We start from the raw sequence: 19,967 nt of genomic DNA on the forward strand, positions 1-19,967 counted from the left end.
CAAAGCAAGACTCCTCTATTACTATACTCAAGCCAACCAATCAACACAACACAACACATTATCCTCAAGCCCTATTACCCAGCAAACCCCACAGAAATGCCACGAGACCCCTTCGAAGACTGGAGAAGGAACGCGGAATACTTCAGACAACACCAGTAAGATCAACAGTTTCGTTACAGCGGACAGCAAGACTTTCCTCGGGGACCTCTGCCTGGTCCTCGAACGCAGTTTCCTGGCATGTTTCCCCCAGGCTCATCATCGTATGGACCGAGAGGCTATCCCGGAGGAGGCGGACCGGGCTACGGATGGAGCGCGACGGGAAGGTGGTTGGGGCCTGGACCTCCAAGGTAGATGGGAAGTCGAGCGATATGGTGGGATGTGATGGGCTTCACGTGTTTGAAGGCAGTACTTGGAGAGTGGAAAGGAAGAGGTCCCGGGTGTATTTTGTAATGAGATGATATCAAAATGCCTCAGTTCATGCTTCTCTCGTTCTTGAAGTGCGTGTCTACTGTGTGATTATATATATATGCTGTGGTGGTTCCTTACTCAGCTTCTCTGTGGGTCCCCCAAGAACCACTCAATAACTATGGTCATCCTCAATCCATCATCTCAGTGTTGCGAGGTTGCTACCCCATCTTTTTAAGTTCATCATACTAGTGGGAATATCCAAGCAGGGCAGACACGTTGATGGATATTGAGCAAACGTGCTTCCAATAGTCAAGCATCGTATACAGCTTCATTGAATATCTCGACGTGTCCGTGCGAACACAAGGCACCGTACGTGTCAAGTACTGTTTGATGCAGGCCTTGATGATCTCGCCCGAGTACGTGAAGAGCTACCAGTATACATACGGCTACAAGATAACAGCACACCTTCCGCCAGCAGTGGTTGCGATTCTCATGCGCACTGCAATATTGAATGAAGACAGTCATATATATCGCCGCTGCGATGCTTTTCTAACCTTCTTCATATCGCAATCCACAGTACACAAAGCAAGCAACCAAGCCAGCATACAATTTACTCCATCGACCGAAGTCTCGTTACTCATACCCAGAAAGCAACCACACATAGCGACACCAAACTCACATTCAGCCACAGTACGCCTACCTTCCCAGGTAGCCTTCCAGCGACCAAAAAATGCCCATCAACCCTTATGAAGGCCGAGCTGCTTATCCCCGCCACAACCTGAGTGAAATGCCAAGGCAGGGTCTCAGACTTCCTCCCATGATGCCGGGATTCCGAGGGGATAGAGGAGACTTTTACGGGTCGAGACCGAGACGACTACCCCGTATGAACACGCGGGGCCAGATATGGGCGAGAGATGAGAGGAGCATCATGAACGGCACTTGGAGATATGGTTGGAGGTGATGGAGTGATGAACTGTGAGGAGGCAGGAAGAAGAGAAAGGAATGAGTTCTGGACGTGTGGTGAACCGAGGAGGAGAATGTATGTAACTTAGCTTGAATGAGTTTATACACACCTGCATTATCTAAATGTCTACCTTTACGTGCTTCGAATCTACTGATCCTGTCTCACCAAAATATCGCGTTGTATCTATTCTAAGAGCTGCCTGTCCAAACCAATAGTGCCAACATAGCGGCCCTCGGTGATTTCAATAAGAGACATGTAAAGCTGTTAACGTACACGTAGCTGCGACGTACCTCCCGCGAGCATTCATCACTGTCCTCTTCCATGCTGCGGTATTGAAGAAGCCAGGCGTATAAAACGTCGCGGCGATGTTTCTCTTACCTCTCTCATACCACAGTTCACAGTCCATAGTCCACGATACCCAAAGCAAGCCACTAAGCAATCATACAAGTCCCTTGATCTACCAAAGCCTTCTACCCCATACCCCATCCCTAAACAACACCTACAGATAACTACCACCAAACAGCCATCAAGCTTCAACACATACATCTCGCAACCGAAGATGCCCAGTCCATACGAAGTACATTATCGAAGCGACAGACTATTTGAACTACCAAGGAATGCCTTCAGACTTCCTCCCATAATGCCAGAAGGCGGAGATCGCAGATATTACACCAGTAACCCGCAGCAGAGACGACTACCCCGCATAAATCCGCGGGGCCAAATATATGGTAGGACCTTCTACGGCGGGTCCAAGTATTGGCATTGAGAGGCTGATGGATCGAGGGATTAAGGCATCATGAGGAAATGGGAAAAAGAGAAAGAGATGAGTGTTGGACGTATGAGACACTGCGGAGAGAAGAATGCATGTAACTAAGCTTAGGAGAATATACACCTATTCTCTCAATATTTACTTCCTCGTGTGTCTGAAATGATGTTTCTCTCTTCTTGATAGCTGCCTGTTCATCCATTAGTCGCCATTTACCCTTCCGAGCCCATCTTTGAAGCTAGGTGTTTGCCCATGTTGTACAATTATTGTACGAAGATGCCATGAACAAGGCCAGGTCATACGCGTCCCAATCTCACTCAGCAAACTACGCGCGTTCCTATCCTCAACATCGGAGTCCATTCAGACTCCCATGCAACTGCTCAGGCAGCTGAAACCATGCGAAACCTCATCCGCCAAGTACCCAAGACACGTCCTGCTCATCGTATCGGCGCTTAACGAAGAAGTACGGGATAATGCAACGGCCCAATATACCACCGTCAATATACCCGGTACGGACCGTCTCAATCTACAAGAGGACATTCTCCGCGTTAGCGAAAGCGGAGAAAGGGAATGACGTCGTTGAGCAAAAAAATCCATCGAGAGCGTCGTTCGGTAGAAAACCCATCGCAGGGTCTGTTCCGCCTAGACCGCAAAGGAGCGCAAGCCTATGCATCCCTGTTCTTACTGCCCCCCCACAACCTTCCAGATGCGTGATCACAGCGGACGATGGGAATACCACAGGCCATGCGCCAGGAAGGCATTCTCATTCCTCCCTCCAGATCAACAACATCACGCGCCCACTGCCACGCACGGCACCATGCATTCTCTCGCACACCCTCACACGCATACACAACACCCACCGCCACAGCTAGCGGTAATAATCGGCAGCAGCCGGTTCCAACCTCCGCCAAGAAGACCCTTTGTGGCTAAAGGCTCCCCTTCGCACCTTCGCGGCATTTTAGCAGCAAGCTTGGCAATAAGCTTAACAAGTTGTGCATGTGGCTCGTGATGTCTTGTGGATTTCTTGGTCGCCCTAGAGTGAGTGGGCCAGAGTGCTCCTGCGGGAAAGAGGGTCCTGCGCAGACGTGCAGGGAAGTGTACGTCATTGAAGGATTGCGATGGAGGCGATTGGGGAAAGGCGGAGATTGCATTAGGGAAGGGGTTCTTGACGGAAAGAGGTGATGAGGAGCGGGGATTGGCAATGGCGTAATTAACTCGGTTCTTTTATTTTGATTTGATTTGTTCGGGCTTCGTGATTTTGTCTGCTGCGATACTTTCCATAATGAGGCGGCCAAGATTTAGGATCGCTGCGTGGGTTTGTGATCTGCGGGGAATTCCAGTCTCACCGCGCATTAATGAAGATCGGATGCTACTGCTGAGATGAGAACACGTTGGCAGTGGATCGCGCAGATATGTTGGAGTTGATGTGTTGTTTGAATTAGATAATTTGGTGAACTTTCGACTCGCTATTCGCTACGCTAAACAGTGTCGCATATATCTTGTCGTTACGACACGAGGACATTCGCTTCATCTAATGAAAGCTCTATGCTTTATGATGGTTGTTGTCTTCGACACCAAAAACTCCGTGAAATGCGACGAATATTGGTATCCGCAGATGATGATGAAACCGACAAAGGAAATCGTAACCCAAAAATGAAAATCCAATAACAAGGGAAATCGAGCAGGAGGTTCTCATCTGTAACTCCTGGTGCTTGGAATATTGCGCATTGTGTTGGTTTAAGCCATGTTGGCGGCGCCGTGCTTCTCATCCTCGTTCTTCTCAAACATCTTGTCCTCGAGCCACTTGGTGGCTTTCGCGCACTGTGCGTCCACGTAGGTGGTCCAGAGATGGGCGATGGTGTATTCGACGACGAAGAAGATGGGGATAGCGAGGGCCCAGACGAACCAGTTGGTAGACCGGGGAATGTAGTGCTCGATAGCCTCGCCCTGGCCGTCCTTTGGCTGTTCGACGTGGTAAGGTGCGGTGCTAAATCCGTAGATTAGGCGCGCAAGGCCAACCTTCATAACCGTTCCGTGGGTAAGGTATACGGCAAAACTGTTGCGGCCAACCCACATGAAGAGCTTGTTCGAGAACATGCTCTGCAGAGAAGGCGATAGCCAGATTCCAGTGACCATCAGATCCCATCCGATAGCGGTCCAGCGCTTGGGGTAGCTTGCCGCGCCTTGAGGAATGATCCAGTCACCGATGTTCTTGAGCTGAACAGACCAAGTCGACCACTCCCAGTGCTCGCCGGGGTAGCACGCCACGTACCAGCCGAGGAGAATGAGGAATGCGGTCGCGATGCGGCGGGCCTTTACGCGGCTGTTGACGAATTCGCGGAAGCTTTTCTCGGAGCCGAGGTCGCAGAGGATGACACCGTAGAGGAATTGGCACTCGAAGGTTTCTAACGATGTCAGCTAAGGGTCCAGGAACTCAGATATCTATACATACCCTTTTCCGGGCTGGTGCGCATCCAGTACCACAGGAACAAAACCATGCAGGTGAAGAGGCGCATGCGGAACTTCATGAAAACGGTGGCGAACAAGAGTACGTAGATGAGGAAAGCACCCTGCAACAGAGGCAAGAGAGCCCACTGGTGGTCGTCGTATTCGTTGTTGGCGCCGGACCATGAGGTCTGGAAGTTCTTAATCAAGCGTGGGATTTCCGTGTCAAGACCACCGATGTTGGTAGGGACGGAACGGCGGAACCAGTGGGAGTCGCTGAGGTGCGCAACCTCGAAAGCACCCAGCTGGGCAAAGAACCACGCAATGACCAGGGCAATAGTCGCAGGCATAATCAGCCTCGGTGGACGGCGGAAAGCGGATTTGCCCAGTGTCTCGAGCGCAGCTGGGATGTTTCCAGATTTGGCCTGTCGGAGTGGTTTGATGGCGCATACGTAACCGGTGAGGAAGGCAAACATTGTGACTCCAATACGGCCTTGGAACGGTAATCGGAGGAAAGGTAGCTGCAGTAGTTGTGGTGCTGCGTTCTCGTTGTCTCGTGGCGACCACAGGCTGTAGTCCCAAGCCCTGCATAAATGTGTTACGACGACCCAGAAGGATGCAACTCCGCGAACACCCTATACACGTTAGTATATGTCTGTCGTACCATATGATAACTACACACCTCGACCCAGGTAACATTCTGGCGGTTGTTGGAAGCCATTTTGCCAGGACCAGCGGCGGGTTCCAGAGGAGTAGCAAGGCTCGAGATGGTGGCGCGCGCAAGCGATAACGGGGCCTTTGCGAGGAAAGACATATGCATGCAGACGACTCAACGACTGATGGTGGGAAAACAGGCCCAAGGAATGATAGGAAGACCAAGAGAAGGAAGAAAAATGAGCGACAGTGACAGCTATAGAGGCTGCATTGGTGTGGGTTGGATCGAACCAAGAAGGAGGTTAAGTGGAATGCAAGGGTGCAAGCAAGTTCCCCCATGCAAAGACGGCATCTCGGATACGCTTTCTTGGCATGATAGAGATGCGTCGAGAAGGAATAGGGATTTTTGGCCGTGTAATTGGCGTTGGGGCTGAAAGGGGGAACAAGCGCCGAGCCAGCATGGGTGGCCGCGTAATATTCGTCGGTGGATGGTGAATAGACCCCACCGGTTTCAGGCCTTCAGTGTCTTGGCATCAAGCCTCTGCATGGGCAATTCGCTGTGGCGGTGGCCGACGACGCGCCAACCGGAAGCCGGCACTGCACGCAAGAAAACGAATATAGCGAGTGTGTTGGCACGGCTGTGGCGAGGGCGGGAAATGTGCCTCAGGTTGCGCAGAGATGCCGACGTGCAGAGTCGCATGCCTGCCATGACATTGGACGTGTGGCGCAAAGTTCGGGCCCAACGCAGCGTCTGTACCCACCCTCCACGTTTGGTTGGCGGCTGACAGTGCAGGGCGGGATCGTCGACGTAGATTAGATGACAGCCGCTGTTTTGTGTGTTTCAACTTTCGAGGCCGCGCAATGTGTGTAGCGCGTATCATCGCCGTCTCCTAGCGCGCTGCGACGACGATGGCGTGCGTAGACGACGACGCGTTGGATTATGCGTGCGTGGGCGGCCGAGATGAGGCTCTTCAGCTTCGACGGTACAGGTGCTAGCGCTGGCGTCGTGACGAGCCACAGCTGTCAGGCCAAGCCCTCGAGGCTGCATGGGATTCTGACAACCCCCAAATACCATCCAACGCCGCCAACTCAGGTCCACGGGTACCTTGGGCTAAATGATTTGGGAGCTTGGCACCGTGTAAGATGAGCAGGTGAGATGCCTGATGTAATCTTACTACGTCTTATCTATTTACTGATCTGCGATGTCGCTACACAATGACCGCTTCAGCCCTAGTGGTTCTTCTCAACAATCTCCTTGGCAAAAGCTGCAAAGTCTCTCTTGTCGTCGACCTTGTCCCACAGGTTCGGCTGGGTGAACACTGCCAATGTGTTCCTCGCTACCTTTCCCCCAGTTGCCGCGCCTCTCACGAAATGCGGGACGGCTTTGAACTTGCCCTGTGTGATGATCTCGAGCGCTTCGCCAGTTTGGAACGCGAGACAGTCTCGGGGTATGCTGACCTTTGTGACGTTTCCGGTACGGGAGTGGATGTAGAGACCCGCCTTGGGGTCCGGTGAGCGATCCAGTTCTTGTAGGGGCGAGAATGATGCACCTGTTTTTGGCGGATTGGTAGCCTCGTCGACGAACATGGCAGATGTCAGACCGGTCAGACATCCATGATCGAGATGGGTCGCACACCAGTCGTCCTCGTCACCGCTGGATGTATCGGGGGCGGGCGAGGGACTGGGGAAGTAGTGCAGCAGCCTGGCCTTGGTGAAGACACTTGTCTTGACTACATGCTCGAGGTATCCCTTTTGATAGCCATCGATATTGGCTTCGGCGTACTTGTCGCAGGCACGAGCGACCAATGCGGCTATGTCGATGATGAGAGTACATAACTCTCGGAAAGTCTCCTCGAAGCCTGGGAGAAGCTCTTGAGATGGCCACACATTCGGCGCGGTGTACTCTGGGAAGGAGGGGTACTTTTCAGCAACCGTCTTCTGCTGCTCTTCGAATCCGCCGGCACAGTTGACGTAGTAGGAGCCCTTGAGAGTGTCGTATTTGCCATCTTTGAGCGTCTCCTTTCCGCAAGACCAGCCAACCAGCCACTTGGACGCTGGAGATTCGAGCTTGACTAGTGCCATGTCAGTGGTCTTTCAGATGTAGATTTCATTAGTGGCGCTTACCCAACTCATCCTCTGGCAAGTTTCCGAGAGCAGAGGCGTACGATAGTAATTTATGTCGTAGCTCATGAAACTTAGACGGGAGATCCTTTACCACAATGATTCCCAAGCTAGAAGAGCCAAAGGCCTCTTCAAGTAGCGAGAAGTCTACATCATCTGGAGCATTATCAGCCAAGCTGAGTCACAACCATGCAGCTCCCACTCACTATTCTTCAGGGCGTCAAGACCCACGGCGACGGCGCTCTGGTTGACTGCAGCATTAGCGTTGGCCATGTTAGTCGTCTAGCAAGATACAGGTGTGGATGATGGTTTTCACTACGTAGTCGGTACTGCGACTTTATCGTGATGTTGTAGTGCGCGGTTGGTCTGATCTGGTCCGCACCTCGACTGCACCTGCCTGATTTGCTGCAGCCTCGGCCAGCTCCGATCTCTCACCTCCGACGCTTGATTGCGACGACCAACAACGCCATCGCCATGCCCAAAGCCCTCCACTTCAAAGGCGACAAGAAAGTCAAGAAGCGCAGAAAAGCTGCCGACCCCTACGACGCCGACGAAAAGCCCTCGAAGCAGCTCACCACGAGCGCGCCTGCCGAAGCCGAGCATGACGACTCTTGGGTGAGCGCAGATGCGCCGAGCGACATCACAGGCCCGGTAGTCATTGTGCTGCCCACCGACACACCGAGCACGTGTCTTGCATGCGACGCCAACGGAAAGGTCTTTGCGAGCGAGCTGGAGAACATTGTCGATGGCGATGTCGCGACGGCCGAACCCCACGATGTGCGCCAGGTCTTTGTCGCGAATCGCATTGCAGGCACAGAACAGCTCAGTCTGAAGGGCCATCACGGAAGGTAAGGAATCACGACATGGATGGAGCTGGCACCGCTAACCTAGTCCAGATATCTAAGCTGCGACAAGTTCGGCGTCCTCAGCGCAACCGCAACCGCCATCTCTCCCGAAGAGACCTTCGTCGTCATCCCTGTACCTGACAATCCCTCTGCCTTCTCCCTCCAGACTGCCCGCGACCTGTTCCTCACCATCGACGAATCCTCCTCTAAGGGCCCAGAGCCACGCGGCGACGCAGAACACATAAGCTTCAGCACTACTTTCCGCATCCGCATGCAAGCCCGCTTCAAGCCGCGAAACAAGGCAAGCAAGGAAGAAAAGGCCAATGTCAAAATTAGTCGCAAGGAGCTGGAGGACCAGATCGGCCGGCGTCTCAACGATGCTGAGGTCAAGAAACTACGAAAGTCTAGGGTCGAAGGCAACTTCCACGAGACGGCCTTAGACATGAAGGTCAAATCTAGTCACGACAAGTATGCCAGCATGTGAGAACCTCCAGGTATCAGCCACGATGCCTCAGAGTAGCAACAGAGCGTTGCGTCGTCGCATGGTGCCGCAATGACACCACAAGTCGCCCTTGGCGTCCACAAGCAACGGCAGCACCCGCGTTACACCATACTCTGCATATACCCGATCCTATGGCTGCGACACTGCAGGCCGCGTAGCCTTTATGCGCCACGATCTGGAACTGGTTTCGAAACGTCACCCGCCACACCTTGTGGCTGGGCGTCCGTCTGGGCAGCGTGCGCCTCAGCACCCGAAGCCCCAACATAGAAAGACGGAACTCTGTGTTGTCTCAACAATATACAATGGACTGCCAATAGACCTCATGCGGCCAGTATGCTTTTCTTTCTTGGCAGACACTATATTAATAACAAAGGAATTCAACACATCTTCTGCAGTCCCTGTACGTGTTCCTTGGTCATCTCTTCTTTCCTTTTTCTTCTGGCCACTTTTTGTCGGATGACGCGATGGTGACGCGTCTGAAATCATGTGTGATATCCGACTTGGGTGAAGTATGCTTGTATGACTTGTTAGTTGGAGCGGACAGTCCCGCATTTTCATCTCGGTGTCAATGTAACCACAACTGGAGAGCATACATCAAGAGATGGTTTGGTGGTATAGCAGTTACTATGCACGTTTGCCATCGGCGTACACTGCGGGTGGTTTTCCTTACTGCTACACCATACGATATGCTGGCTTGTTGATTCTTGGACTGACTTTGGAGCCCTGCCACGAGAAGCATCCTAGACGAGGCCCAAACCGAGGTTGCACTACATAGAAAGAAAAAACTGAACAGGTCTGCAGACTACATTAGGACAAAAACTTGCAAAGTAGGTAACCTAACATCAACGTAGGCTCTAGGCTGTTCAAGTTTTTTCTTGCATAGAAAGCATAATCGGTTCACTTCTCCCTCCGGTTGTACATTAGATCGAACGACTTTCGAAGGACCACGCCAAGACCCTCGTTCTTATTAACCTCCTGATCTCCTGCGGCAGTATCCCGCCAGGAGCGTTGTCATCGCCCCGAGACTACTACATATACTAATATGTCTCACCAAGTCCCCGTCCTAGATTACTACAACACCAACATTGCCGTTACTAAGGTAGATGTTCTCGTCGTAAGCAACGTAAGTACCTCCCAGCCCCTCTATAATTCTTAAATTAGCACTAGCAAATTTACTTGTATAGCACCCGGCCCTCGCAATCAACCGCGAATTACAAGGTGAACGTCTTAAGTAAACATCCGGCCAGTCATCCCATCACGCAATTTGTACAGGAGCTGCACAATATGGAATAAGAGATGCGATCGGGATCGAGCTGCAAAGGTGATACAAAGAGGGCTTACCTCAGTGGGCAATTTGAATGAACCTTAGGCGAACAAAGTCGGCTTGATTGCATAGCTCGCAGAACCATCCATTAACGTGACCATGTCCGTGCGCCCTTTGGCACACCCAATACCATTCAACCCCATTCAAACCACCCTACCACCTTATACAAGGGAAAAACTGAACACCTAGGAGCCTACGTCGCTGTTAGGTCACCTATTTCGCAAGCTTTTATCTTAATGTAGGCTCTAGGGTGTTCGGCTTTTCCCTTGAAGGGGGTGCTACACCTGATATCCACTGCGCCTTGGTCACATGATACCCACATTCTATTCTGCACACGTGCACGCCCAGATTTCAGCTGCTACATAGCCCTCACACTCTCTTCTTTTCTCATCTACATGCATCGCAGACGCTATAGGTCAGTACAAGAAGCTCATGGATACTTTGATCTGGTGAGACAGAGCCGCGCTATGCAGTGAAGGTATCCACTCCACCATTGGAGTTTGGACCCAATATTGGAAGGCACGCGAAGCGTACTTCAGGTGAGTGAGCAGTGAGAGCCTGCGTCTACTTGTCTTGTCGACTGATGCACCTTTGCTCGAAGACACGACAGTCGCGATTACGAGATCCTCTCACAGACAGGCAGGCGCATTGGACAAATCTACTCATTACCGCAACTACACGTAGGTACCCACAACACCAACCTTGGGCCACACGACCTCGCGTCCAAACTTACAATCCACACCCCCGCTATTCATATATTCCTGAGTATATGTACTCCTAACGCCGTGGAAGCTTCAATCTTCTCATCTACGTGTCTCGCGACTGCCGACCATCTGGAAGCGACCTCGCCCACCATGCCCGGCAGCTACGTTAAGAACAACTGGCGCATCACCGACAGCATCACACCCGTGGTGTGCTTCACCACAGCCGTATTCTGGGCACTCTACATCCTCTCCTTCCCACCTTCCACACGCTTTTACCGCAAGCTCTCGATCCTCGCCCTCGCGCTACCAACATGGTATGCATTTCGGCACTCGGACTACTTAACGCCGAATTACTACCTCGACGACACATTCGGACGAACTTGCCTGATATGGTTCGTCCACATGAGCTACGAAGTCTGCGTCATGGAGTTCGCGCCCGTCCTCACACAAGAGAAGCGAAGTCTGGGAGACTGGGACCAAAAGAAGGAGAGAGTCAGGCAGGGATACAAAGTGCTATTCGATCGCAATCACACGCAGGTGCTTGAGCAGCAGGGACACATTTTACCGAAATCATCCCATGATGCAATTTCGGCGGCGAAGGAGGAGCCAAGCGAAGAGAGATACGTTGCGACTGACAAGAAGACTGACGAGCCCGTCTTACCAAGCGCTCGCGTTCAGCACGGTGTTGTGCTACCGATGGGTCACCGCCACGGCTACTCTCGCTGGGAATTCCTCGGCTACCACATACTCAAATTACCTCTCTACTACGCCGCGCAGTGCGCCTTCACCTACTACGAAGAAAACTACTCACCAGGAGCTCTAGACCCTGCCACATATATGGGACCGGGGCTTCTATCTTTCTTCGACCGCATCACGATGTCCATAGGCAGACGGGAGATATCCTGGCGGCTCATGTACACTTTCGACTGGTGCATTTCATCCATGTGGCTGTACGAGGGATATCACAGTATATTCGCCGTCCTTTGGGTTGGCTCAGGGCTGGACGGACCGGAAGAGTGGTCCAAGTGTCTCTTTGGTTCGCTGAGCACCGCGTGGTCGGTACGAAGGTACTGGGCAAAGCACTGGCACAACTTTGTCTACCACTCCTTGACGGGCCATATCAAGTGCGTGACGAGGGGCTGGCTTGGCATGCAGCGCGGTGCGATCTCAACCCGATTGATCGAAAACACACTCGTCTTCTTTGTATCCGGACTCATTCATGCGCTGGTTAGATGGCAGCAGGTCCCCATGAGCGACCACTGGGGTATTGCCTGTTGGTACGTTGCACAGATGCTACCTATCATCACCGAGATGGTCGTGGCGCACCAGTGGAGGAAATTGCGCAAGTGGCTGGGATATGGCGCCGATTCGAAGTGGTTGAACCGCTTCGAGTATGCGGTCGGATACTCGTGGGTCATTGCCTGGTTCCTATACAGTGTGCCCAAGTATTACCAGACCAGGATGCACTGGACGAATGCCATTATACGGAAGAAAATCATGGCTGATATGGCTGCGGATGGGAATATCAACAAGACGGGCTCGGGCTGATCTGGGGGAGGCACACAACGTTCGTTTCGTGTGGGGGAAGACTTGGAACGTCATGTGGTGACGTTGAATGGCCAAGGAGAATGATGTACCGTAGGAGCGGCGCTGCTGCACTACACAAAACATAGGTATTATTTATGATACTTGCTTCCTTGTGACTCCTCTAGCTCGAGCATGTGATGGGTTGACAAAGTAATCATAGATTCTATACCCCAGCGTGCATCAGTGTTTTGTAATCAAGGCGTCGAAAGTACAAGGATTCCAAAACATGGAACGGTCATCATTGCCTAAGCGTCAAGCATCTAAGCAGGATAGCATCTATAACGACACTGCAATATAGGCGTTAGTTGCCGGTTGGAGTGGAACAGTGACGTATGCAAATCGCGTGGCCCGCAACAACAACTCCTGCAGCCCACATGTCACCGAATGATGTCTTCATGGAGTGTTCATTCTGACTTCATTACATTGGTATCATCATTAAACTATGCTACAAATTTCGTTACACTGACATCAGATCTAGTACCTGGTCAACTTGGGGCTACCCTCCCACGCCGGGAAACTCCACTTGGTCTCCACGAACACCTTCTGCATACCATCCTCCTTCTTCTCGAACTTGTAGTAGACCTTGTCCAAGTCCTCGAGGCGGACACGGTGGGTAACCATCTTGGAGGGGTCGATGCGCTTCTCCTGGATCATCTTGAGGAGCGACTCCCAGTACATGTGTACAGGTGCCTGACCGTTACCGATAAGACGGATACCGCGCTCCATGAGAGAGCCAATGTTGAAGTGGTTGGTGAAGCCGACGTATACACCGGTGATACCGCAGCGACCCATGTTGCGTGTGCTGGTGATCATCTCGTTGATGAGCTCGCTGGTGTCGGTCTCGAGACCGAGCATCATCTCGAAGTAGTGGGCCCAGCCCTTGGCGTACTCGCCGGCGGCACACTCAATGCTGACGTCAGGGCCGCGGTTGTTGCACATCTCCTTGAGCTTGCTGGTGACGGACTCGCCCTTGGCTAGGGTGGAGAAGTCGATGGTCTCGATGTTGGGGTACTTGGACTTGACGAAATCGAGACGCCAGTTTTGGTCGATCATGATGACGCGCGATGCGCCTTGCATGAGAGAGAAGTCTGCGGCCATTTGTCCGATTGGACCCGCTCCCCAGATGGCAACGACGTCGCCCTTGTTGACGCCGGTGTCGACGACTGCGTGCCATGAGGTGCATACGACGTCGGAGAGGAAGAGACCCTGCTCATCCGGAACGTCATCGGGAAGAGGCAGTAGGTTGACGTCACCGTAAGCGACACGGGTGTACTCTGCTTGGCCTCCGGCGTATCCACCAGTGAAGTGAGAGTAGCCGAACATGCCTGCTGTCCGGCCACCGTACATGGCGTTCTCGATGGTGTTGGAGTTGGTCTTCTCGCATTGGGAGGACAGCTTCTGCTTGCAGTAGTAGCAGTCACCGCAGGCGATCTGGAAAGAGGCAACAACTCGTTGGCTATTTGGTGTTAGCGATGCGCTGAGCCAAGACTCAGATGCGTACGTACCCCTTCTTGAACTTTGTGACACCAGGTCCGCACTCGTCTACAACACCACAGAACTCGTGTCCGAGAATGTCGCCCTTCTGCATCTCCACGACAGCGCCGTGAAGCAAGTGCAGGTCAGAACCGCAGACGGTAGAGCCAGTGACCTTGACGATAACATCGCGGTCCTCTAGGATCTTGGGCTTCGCGGTGTCGATCATCTGAACATCGTTCTTGCCGTACCATGCCAAAGCCTTCATCGTCTCTGAGTAGTCGGCGGTGCTCTCGTCGTTGCCAGGGTTGGTGACGTTCTGCGCGGTGGTGGCGTTGTCACCATGGCCAATGGCCTTCTCAGCCTGGCGGGCTGCTTGGGACATCATCTTGGGCTAAAGTTGATGTGTAGTGGTATATGTGAAAGGTAGAAAGATGTGCAAGTTGGAGAGCCTGCAGTGTGCGCAGCGCGCCTACCTTTTCAATGCCAACCAGCGACATTTTCGATGACATATTGCAAACCTGTGACGTGAATTTTGCAGCCCTCTTACAACTACCGCGAACCAGAAGATTATCCGCCCCCTTGTACATGCGCTTGGAGGGGCTAGCTTAACGTCATGACACGCTGTGGAGGGGTACAAGTCCGCTATACGCGAGCTGAATGTACGCTTTTGGAAATGCCATGTGCTGGCGCAGATCGAGGTTGGCGATGGGAATCCTGCGAGCGTCATGGCGATGTCATGGTGGGGCGGCACGCGTCTCGCGTTTGGCCGTTGGAGCTAGACATGCAGCTCTGGCCAGACCTTCGCAGACCGAGCGCGTCCCGAACGGCATTCTCTCGGCAGATGGTTATATCGTCGTGTTAAGCTCGGGGCGTTGATATAGAGGAGAAAGTGGAGGTGGTGTCGTGTGTGCGAAAGGGACGCGAAGTTCGCCCTTCAGGGCTTGCACAGACGCATGCAATTCAACTCGATTGATCAACTGGAGGACAGCGGCTGCGCGAGGGCTTATATGCCTGTGACTGAGGACCATGATGGTGAAGGGACGTCCAGATCATGGCCATACGCTGGAAGTCGGGACAGGTGATATGCATGAGACGGTGCTGAGTAGTTGCCGGCGCAGGTACAGACTCCTCGGATTGCATGCGCAAGCATGAACGCGTTAGCGGGATGTGTGCGATTCGGTCCTGTTCGACAGCTTCCAATTTTGGCTCACTCAATGTTATCGCGGGCAGCTTCGTGCGACACTTGCTACCGCTTCGAGCACGAAGTCGGCGATCCGGTAGACAAGACGTGTAGGACCAGAAGCTCGTCAATAGTAAGCATTTTGGCAATGCGCGAAACAACAAGAATGCCACATTCAGTACTTGGGCAACCGCGCAGAGCTTGGCAGGCCAAACGCGTCGACGAGACACCAAACTTACACCACAGACCATGATATAGAAGGCGAGGAGCTGCGGTTTTGGTCCCGCTGCGCAGATAGCTTCGGAGCTCGACGCGTTAGCAAGTACCGCAGGACGAGTCGCGACGCGTCGAAAGCAGCACCACCTAATGAACAGGTGTGCAGCCTACATCAAGATGAATACACGCAAAGTACGTGACATGACCTGAATGTAGGCTCTAGGATGTTCAGTTCCTTGCTTATAAATGATGGAGCTCTTGTAATGTTGTCAAGCATCTTCCTCAATCCAATGCTCAAGGCACTGGAATCAATGAAAATGTAAAGCCGCAGTGGCAGACCAGCAAAAATTGCCCCGCTGAAGCCCCCGAAGGAGATTCATGACAACACCACACCCCGCTGTGCAATGGAGGCGACGTTGTCAGACCATCAGATGCTTGAGCTTGATGAGTCGCAAGAAGGTCTAGAGATTGTTAGCAGGTGTAAACGTAGGGGGGTGGTTGGGGAATACGAACAAGTATTCAGAGCTTGGGAGGGACGGGGGCGGCGCGGTATAAGTAGCCAGGTGGTCTTGGCACGCTAGTAGGTCACGTGACGAGCAAGTGCGGTCCAGAGGCCAGTGCGCGGGGGGACTGCGGGTAAAGGCCGGCAGTGAGATGACCGGCTAGGTCCATGCGCCCGCCTGAGGGATGCTTCCCCATCAACTCATATCTTTCGACATGGCCCTGCGTAATGCTGCACATGCACTTTCACACATGCGCTTGGCATCTGCAAACGACGCTTGGGTTTGACGACGAGTGCCAATCGAGCAGAGCCGCGCGGTTTCGTTATCGCGGAAAGTTTCCAAGCGCCGCGACGCATTTAGCTCGTTGCCTGGAGATCACACTACCCGGGCGCCTACATCCTAACATCTACTACAGAGTGGAACATTGTCACCATCCCAGGCAAAAACTGGGTCGATGGCTCTACTTCTCTTGAGCAGCCTCGTTACGACGCGCTTCCGATCGGCCGGCATGCGCAACATTATCGTCTACGCCTTCGACCTAATATTCCATCCAGTGCCTTCATTTTCCAATCCTCTTTTCATACAGACGTTGCTGAAGAATACCATAACTATGCAAAAGCTCGTACATTGCCCAGCCATACCTGAGCTCCGCCTTTCTCGTACCTCCTTCGTAGAGGTCTTCATAGTCGAGCATGCGTATATTGCAAGCCTCGTTGGGCGCCCGTCGGTCTCTGTAGTTTTCAACCTCCTTTCTATCCAGAAACCTTTCCCAGAGAAGTAGTGTCGTGTTCGGATTTGCGTTGAATAAACGTACGGCTGTCTCTGTCGGCGTACCAGGTTCGCAGACTAAAGGCCGCATCTCCTGTACCAAGGCCGTAAGGTTGATAAGATGGTATTCGGATAGCTTGAAACCGATTTCCCGCCGGATATTGTCCATCATAGGACCAGTAAAACTCCCCGAAGTGTCGAAGGCTCCTTTTGGGAATTCAAGGTACGGTTCATTGCGCGCGCGAGCTTGGGGTGACTCTATGACAAGGACGTAGCGCTCGTTCGTGTTGTCTCTTGGACGAAGTACTATCATCACGTTGGCGTTCACCGCGGTTCTGCCAACTGTGGGCGGGGGGTTGGCTGGCATAGTGTCCAAGCCTCCTCTATTAGCGGGAAAATCCGCGGTCTTTTAGGGAGAGAGCGAGAGTATGTGGCGTGCAAGTATCGCGTCCGAGACGTTCAAGAATGATGGAAGGACCGGAAGATCGCGATTCGCTGACGAATAGGGAGCAATGGAGCTAGTGGAGTAATGTAGACACGAGATACTTTGGAGCGGTGGACGGCGATGAAAGGCGTCGGATGGGACACATACTTATACCTTGATCTCAAGCAGCTATACTTGGGCATGGTGCTGTGGCAGCGCTACCTCAATGTTCGTTCAAAGAGACCCTCAGTATAGCGTTGATGTCTTAGTGCAGATCTTCCAACTTATGGCTGGATACACCAATGGGTTGAGGTTCTGATGCGCGCGCAACTTTATTTGGACGATTCGATGCTTCCCCACCAGCCGTTGGTCTCAAAACCATGCGCGGCGCTTACTAGATGACCTTGAGATAAGCACATGCATGGCGGCAAGAACCCGCTCAGTGGGGATGTGTATGTGCAGGGGCTTTGGTATACAACTGTTATTGCCACACTGGCTACATTCCGTTCACCTTTTGGAGGTCACTACTGAGCACTCATTGCTGTGTCCGACCTATGCGAATTTGCTTCTGTCGCTCTTCAATCTGTTCGGTTTTGCCCAGTCGATCGTATAGCGCCCAAGCAGCGAGTGTCTTAGCATCTCTTGCGCCTTCTTTCCAAAGCACCTCGAAATTGCGGATGCGCAAAGTGATCAACTTGTCTCTGACACCCTCGCCACCCAACTTGCTCCTGAAAGATTCGAGTTCCTTTCGGTCCAGGTATTTCTCCCACAATAGCATCGGCATATACTCGTCGAGGTTTCCAGGGCTCATATACACCCCGTTCTTTAGCTGTTCGTTGGTTTCAGCCTTGTCAAGAGCCATTGCGGTTAGGTCGATCAGCTCCTCTGCCCTGACATTAAGCCCCGTCTCTGCGCGAATCTGCTCCATTGCTTTTCCAACTACAGTGCCAGACTTGTTATCCAGCATTCCTGCAGGGATCTCAAGGAAAGCAGTGCTGCATGCGCCGATTCGCGGCTGCTCTGTCAAGATGACCCACTTCTCGTCCACGTTGTCCTTGGGTCGTAGTATCATAAGGATAGCGACGGTACCGCCGCGCAAGAAAATGACTCGGTCGAGATTGGTGTGGCTCTTCTTCATCAATGCCTCGATCGTCATGAAGCCTATCATTCCGTCGTCAAAGACGGTGACGTTGTGTACATTCACGCCCTCGAGGCGCCATGGATCCCCTTCAAACGTGTGTCCGGGAGTTGTTTGCACAGTGAGATTCTTTTGGAGTGCTTCCAACCAGTTACTGAACGCTGGAAATCCGAGCAGCTTCTCTTCGTCGAGGATGTGGCCATCTGCAACTGTGACAGGAATGGCAGGCTCCCAGGCTGACAGCAGGAAAGTGGATGGCATCCCGAAGTCTTCGGCTACCTACCTAGGTAGGTAGTACTTGAGATAGCCTTGGAAGCAGAGCGATATAATTACAGGATCCCTGTGAAAGCTTTTGCCCTAGTAGCGGACGTTTTCAAGCTGTCTTGTTGAGTCCCGGGGCCGTCTTGTACAAGATAAGGCTGGAAGTGATGGTGGATGCGCTGTGAACCTTGGAAAGCTCCCCGAGGTCGTTTCGGGCGCAGCGACAAGCTTACATACCTATCTTACAGCGATCGGGATGTCGCATAACCTTCATGCATGTGATAAGAATAATCACGCACATTGCAGGTGGTACAGGAAACAAGGTCACGCAGTTCTGCGCGCCAACATCCCGAGGTCTCCTAGGCCCACAACCACCCCCCAGCAACTGAGCAGCTACCTAGCTATTGATCTCTCAGCAGCTAGCCATCAGTCTACCTATATTTTGCATGAGGAATTATGGCAACTCTCAAATGTATTGTTGTACCGCATACCGCTGGTGCGCAGCAGTGACGACCGTGGCTGAGATGCTGCGGGGTAAAACTATGGGATGAATGCACGGCGGCTGCCTTGAGGGAGGTCTGCATTCAGCTGGGCAGGGGTGCACCCAACCCCCGATTACTGCGCTCTTGTGTGACCCTTCCAAGGTTATATCCCGCATGTTCCCCTTAAATACCTAGGTATCTAGTCAGTATTTCCCAAGAATCGCAACAAACCTTGTCGCCTCGCCTCGCCACGAGCGCGTCATTCCTTTCATTCATGCCAAAGTAGCAGCCCTTAGGCTAAGCGCGGAATACTCAGCCTTGCGTCCAACAAATAGCACCAGAGCTCACTCAGCCTTGTCTCCAAAAGATGATTTGTAACGTGTGTTTAGCTATGCTGAGGGGTGGAAGGGGAGCGAGGTCAGGGACTCACGATCTGACGTTTGATCATCACAAAACTACAACATCACTTCGAAGATCAAAAGAGGTAGACTGCAAGATATGTACGTCGTTGGGAAATGCGATTTGGCGCGACGTGAACCTGCTAGAGGATCAGTCGATCTCGATCACGGCTGTGCTTAAACCTCTGCCGAGCGGGTTCTCACTGGACTTCGATATCAACCAAAGGTTCAAGCGTGCGTACCTGCTGAAAGCAATCGGTATGTTTGACTATTCAATGAGGTCGCAATGTATTGAGTCTTCTTCACAGACCCCAATGAGCGCCGCCTAAGAACCCTGACGTCGTCAGAGTCTTCTTCCGATGAAGTCATCCAATTGGCGCATAGTTGGATGAACGAGTGTAAATGTGCGGACAGTTGGGAGTGCACCGGGGAAAGATGGTATCCGAAGCGCTTATTAGACCTCGGCGATATCCGAGGCATACGAGGCATCGGTGACCGAGACAGTCTAACAGTCCTGTCAGAATATAGCGATGTACAACGAGCAAAGGTGTATCTGGTCGAGACGGACGATGTTTTCATGCCAAGCCGATATGTACCAAGCAAGTTGACAGTCAAGTCCTGGAACAGCGATAGAACAAAGATGGGTCGTATTGAAAGAGAAGATGGTCGATACGTTACGCTGAGCCATTGCTGGGGTAGGCCTAAAGGCGTCCAAGGACAGCTTAAATTGAAAGTAACCAACAGAGAGCGTTTCATGCGGGAGGGTATCGAGTTGCGGGAGCTGCCGAAAAGTTTCCGAGA

At 52.4% G+C, this 19,967-nt stretch overlaps 6 protein-coding genes across 6 annotated transcripts; 2 read left to right on the forward strand and 4 right to left on the reverse strand.

Annotated features, from left to right (window-relative positions):
• Positions 1-3,875: 3,875 nt before the first annotated feature.
• J4E79_009868 (uncharacterized protein) lies at positions 3,876-5,403 on the reverse strand (the record flags this gene model as incomplete). The annotated part of the gene is made up of 3 exons (XM_049358709.1): positions 3,876-4,543; positions 4,591-5,218; positions 5,266-5,403. The coding sequence occupies 3 exons, from the start codon at positions 5,401-5,403 to the stop codon at positions 3,876-3,878; spliced, it is 1,434 nt and encodes a 477-aa protein (XP_049206812.1).
• A 1,064-nt stretch (positions 5,404-6,467) lies between these two features.
• Positions 6,468-7,631, reverse strand: J4E79_009869 (uncharacterized protein; the record flags this gene model as incomplete). Its single annotated transcript, XM_049358710.1, has 3 exons — positions 6,468-7,309; positions 7,362-7,514; positions 7,565-7,631. The coding sequence occupies 3 exons, from the start codon at positions 7,629-7,631 to the stop codon at positions 6,468-6,470; spliced, it is 1,062 nt and encodes a 353-aa protein (XP_049206813.1).
• A 201-nt stretch (positions 7,632-7,832) lies between these two features.
• J4E79_009870 (uncharacterized protein) lies at positions 7,833-8,687 on the forward strand (the record flags this gene model as incomplete). The annotated part of the gene is made up of 2 exons (XM_049358711.1): positions 7,833-8,206; positions 8,255-8,687. The coding sequence occupies 2 exons, from the start codon at positions 7,833-7,835 to the stop codon at positions 8,685-8,687; spliced, it is 807 nt and encodes a 268-aa protein (XP_049206814.1).
• Positions 8,688-10,883: 2,196 nt separating this feature from the next.
• On the forward strand, positions 10,884-12,281 carry J4E79_009871 (uncharacterized protein; the record flags this gene model as incomplete). The annotated part of the gene is made up of 1 exon (XM_049358712.1): positions 10,884-12,281. The coding sequence occupies one exon, from the start codon at positions 10,884-10,886 to the stop codon at positions 12,279-12,281; it is 1,398 nt and encodes a 465-aa protein (XP_049206815.1).
• A 513-nt stretch (positions 12,282-12,794) lies between these two features.
• Positions 12,795-14,181, reverse strand: J4E79_009872 (uncharacterized protein; the record flags this gene model as incomplete). The annotated part of the gene is made up of 2 exons (XM_049358713.1): positions 12,795-13,776; positions 13,826-14,181. 2 exons carry the CDS (start codon positions 14,179-14,181, stop codon positions 12,795-12,797), a joined length of 1,338 nt encoding a protein of 445 aa, XP_049206816.1.
• A 3,241-nt stretch (positions 14,182-17,422) lies between these two features.
• Positions 17,423-18,286, reverse strand: J4E79_009873 (uncharacterized protein; the record flags this gene model as incomplete). Its single annotated transcript, XM_049358714.1, has 1 exon — positions 17,423-18,286. One exon carries the CDS (start codon positions 18,284-18,286, stop codon positions 17,423-17,425), a length of 864 nt encoding a protein of 287 aa, XP_049206817.1.
• Positions 18,287-19,967: the final 1,681 nt, after the last annotated feature.

This window comes from Alternaria viburni (genome assembly GCF_023758015.1).
Source record: "Alternaria viburni strain BMP 2772 chromosome Unknown scaffold_27, whole genome shotgun sequence".
Classification (NCBI taxonomy): Eukaryota; Fungi; Ascomycota; class Dothideomycetes; order Pleosporales; family Pleosporaceae; genus Alternaria; species Alternaria viburni.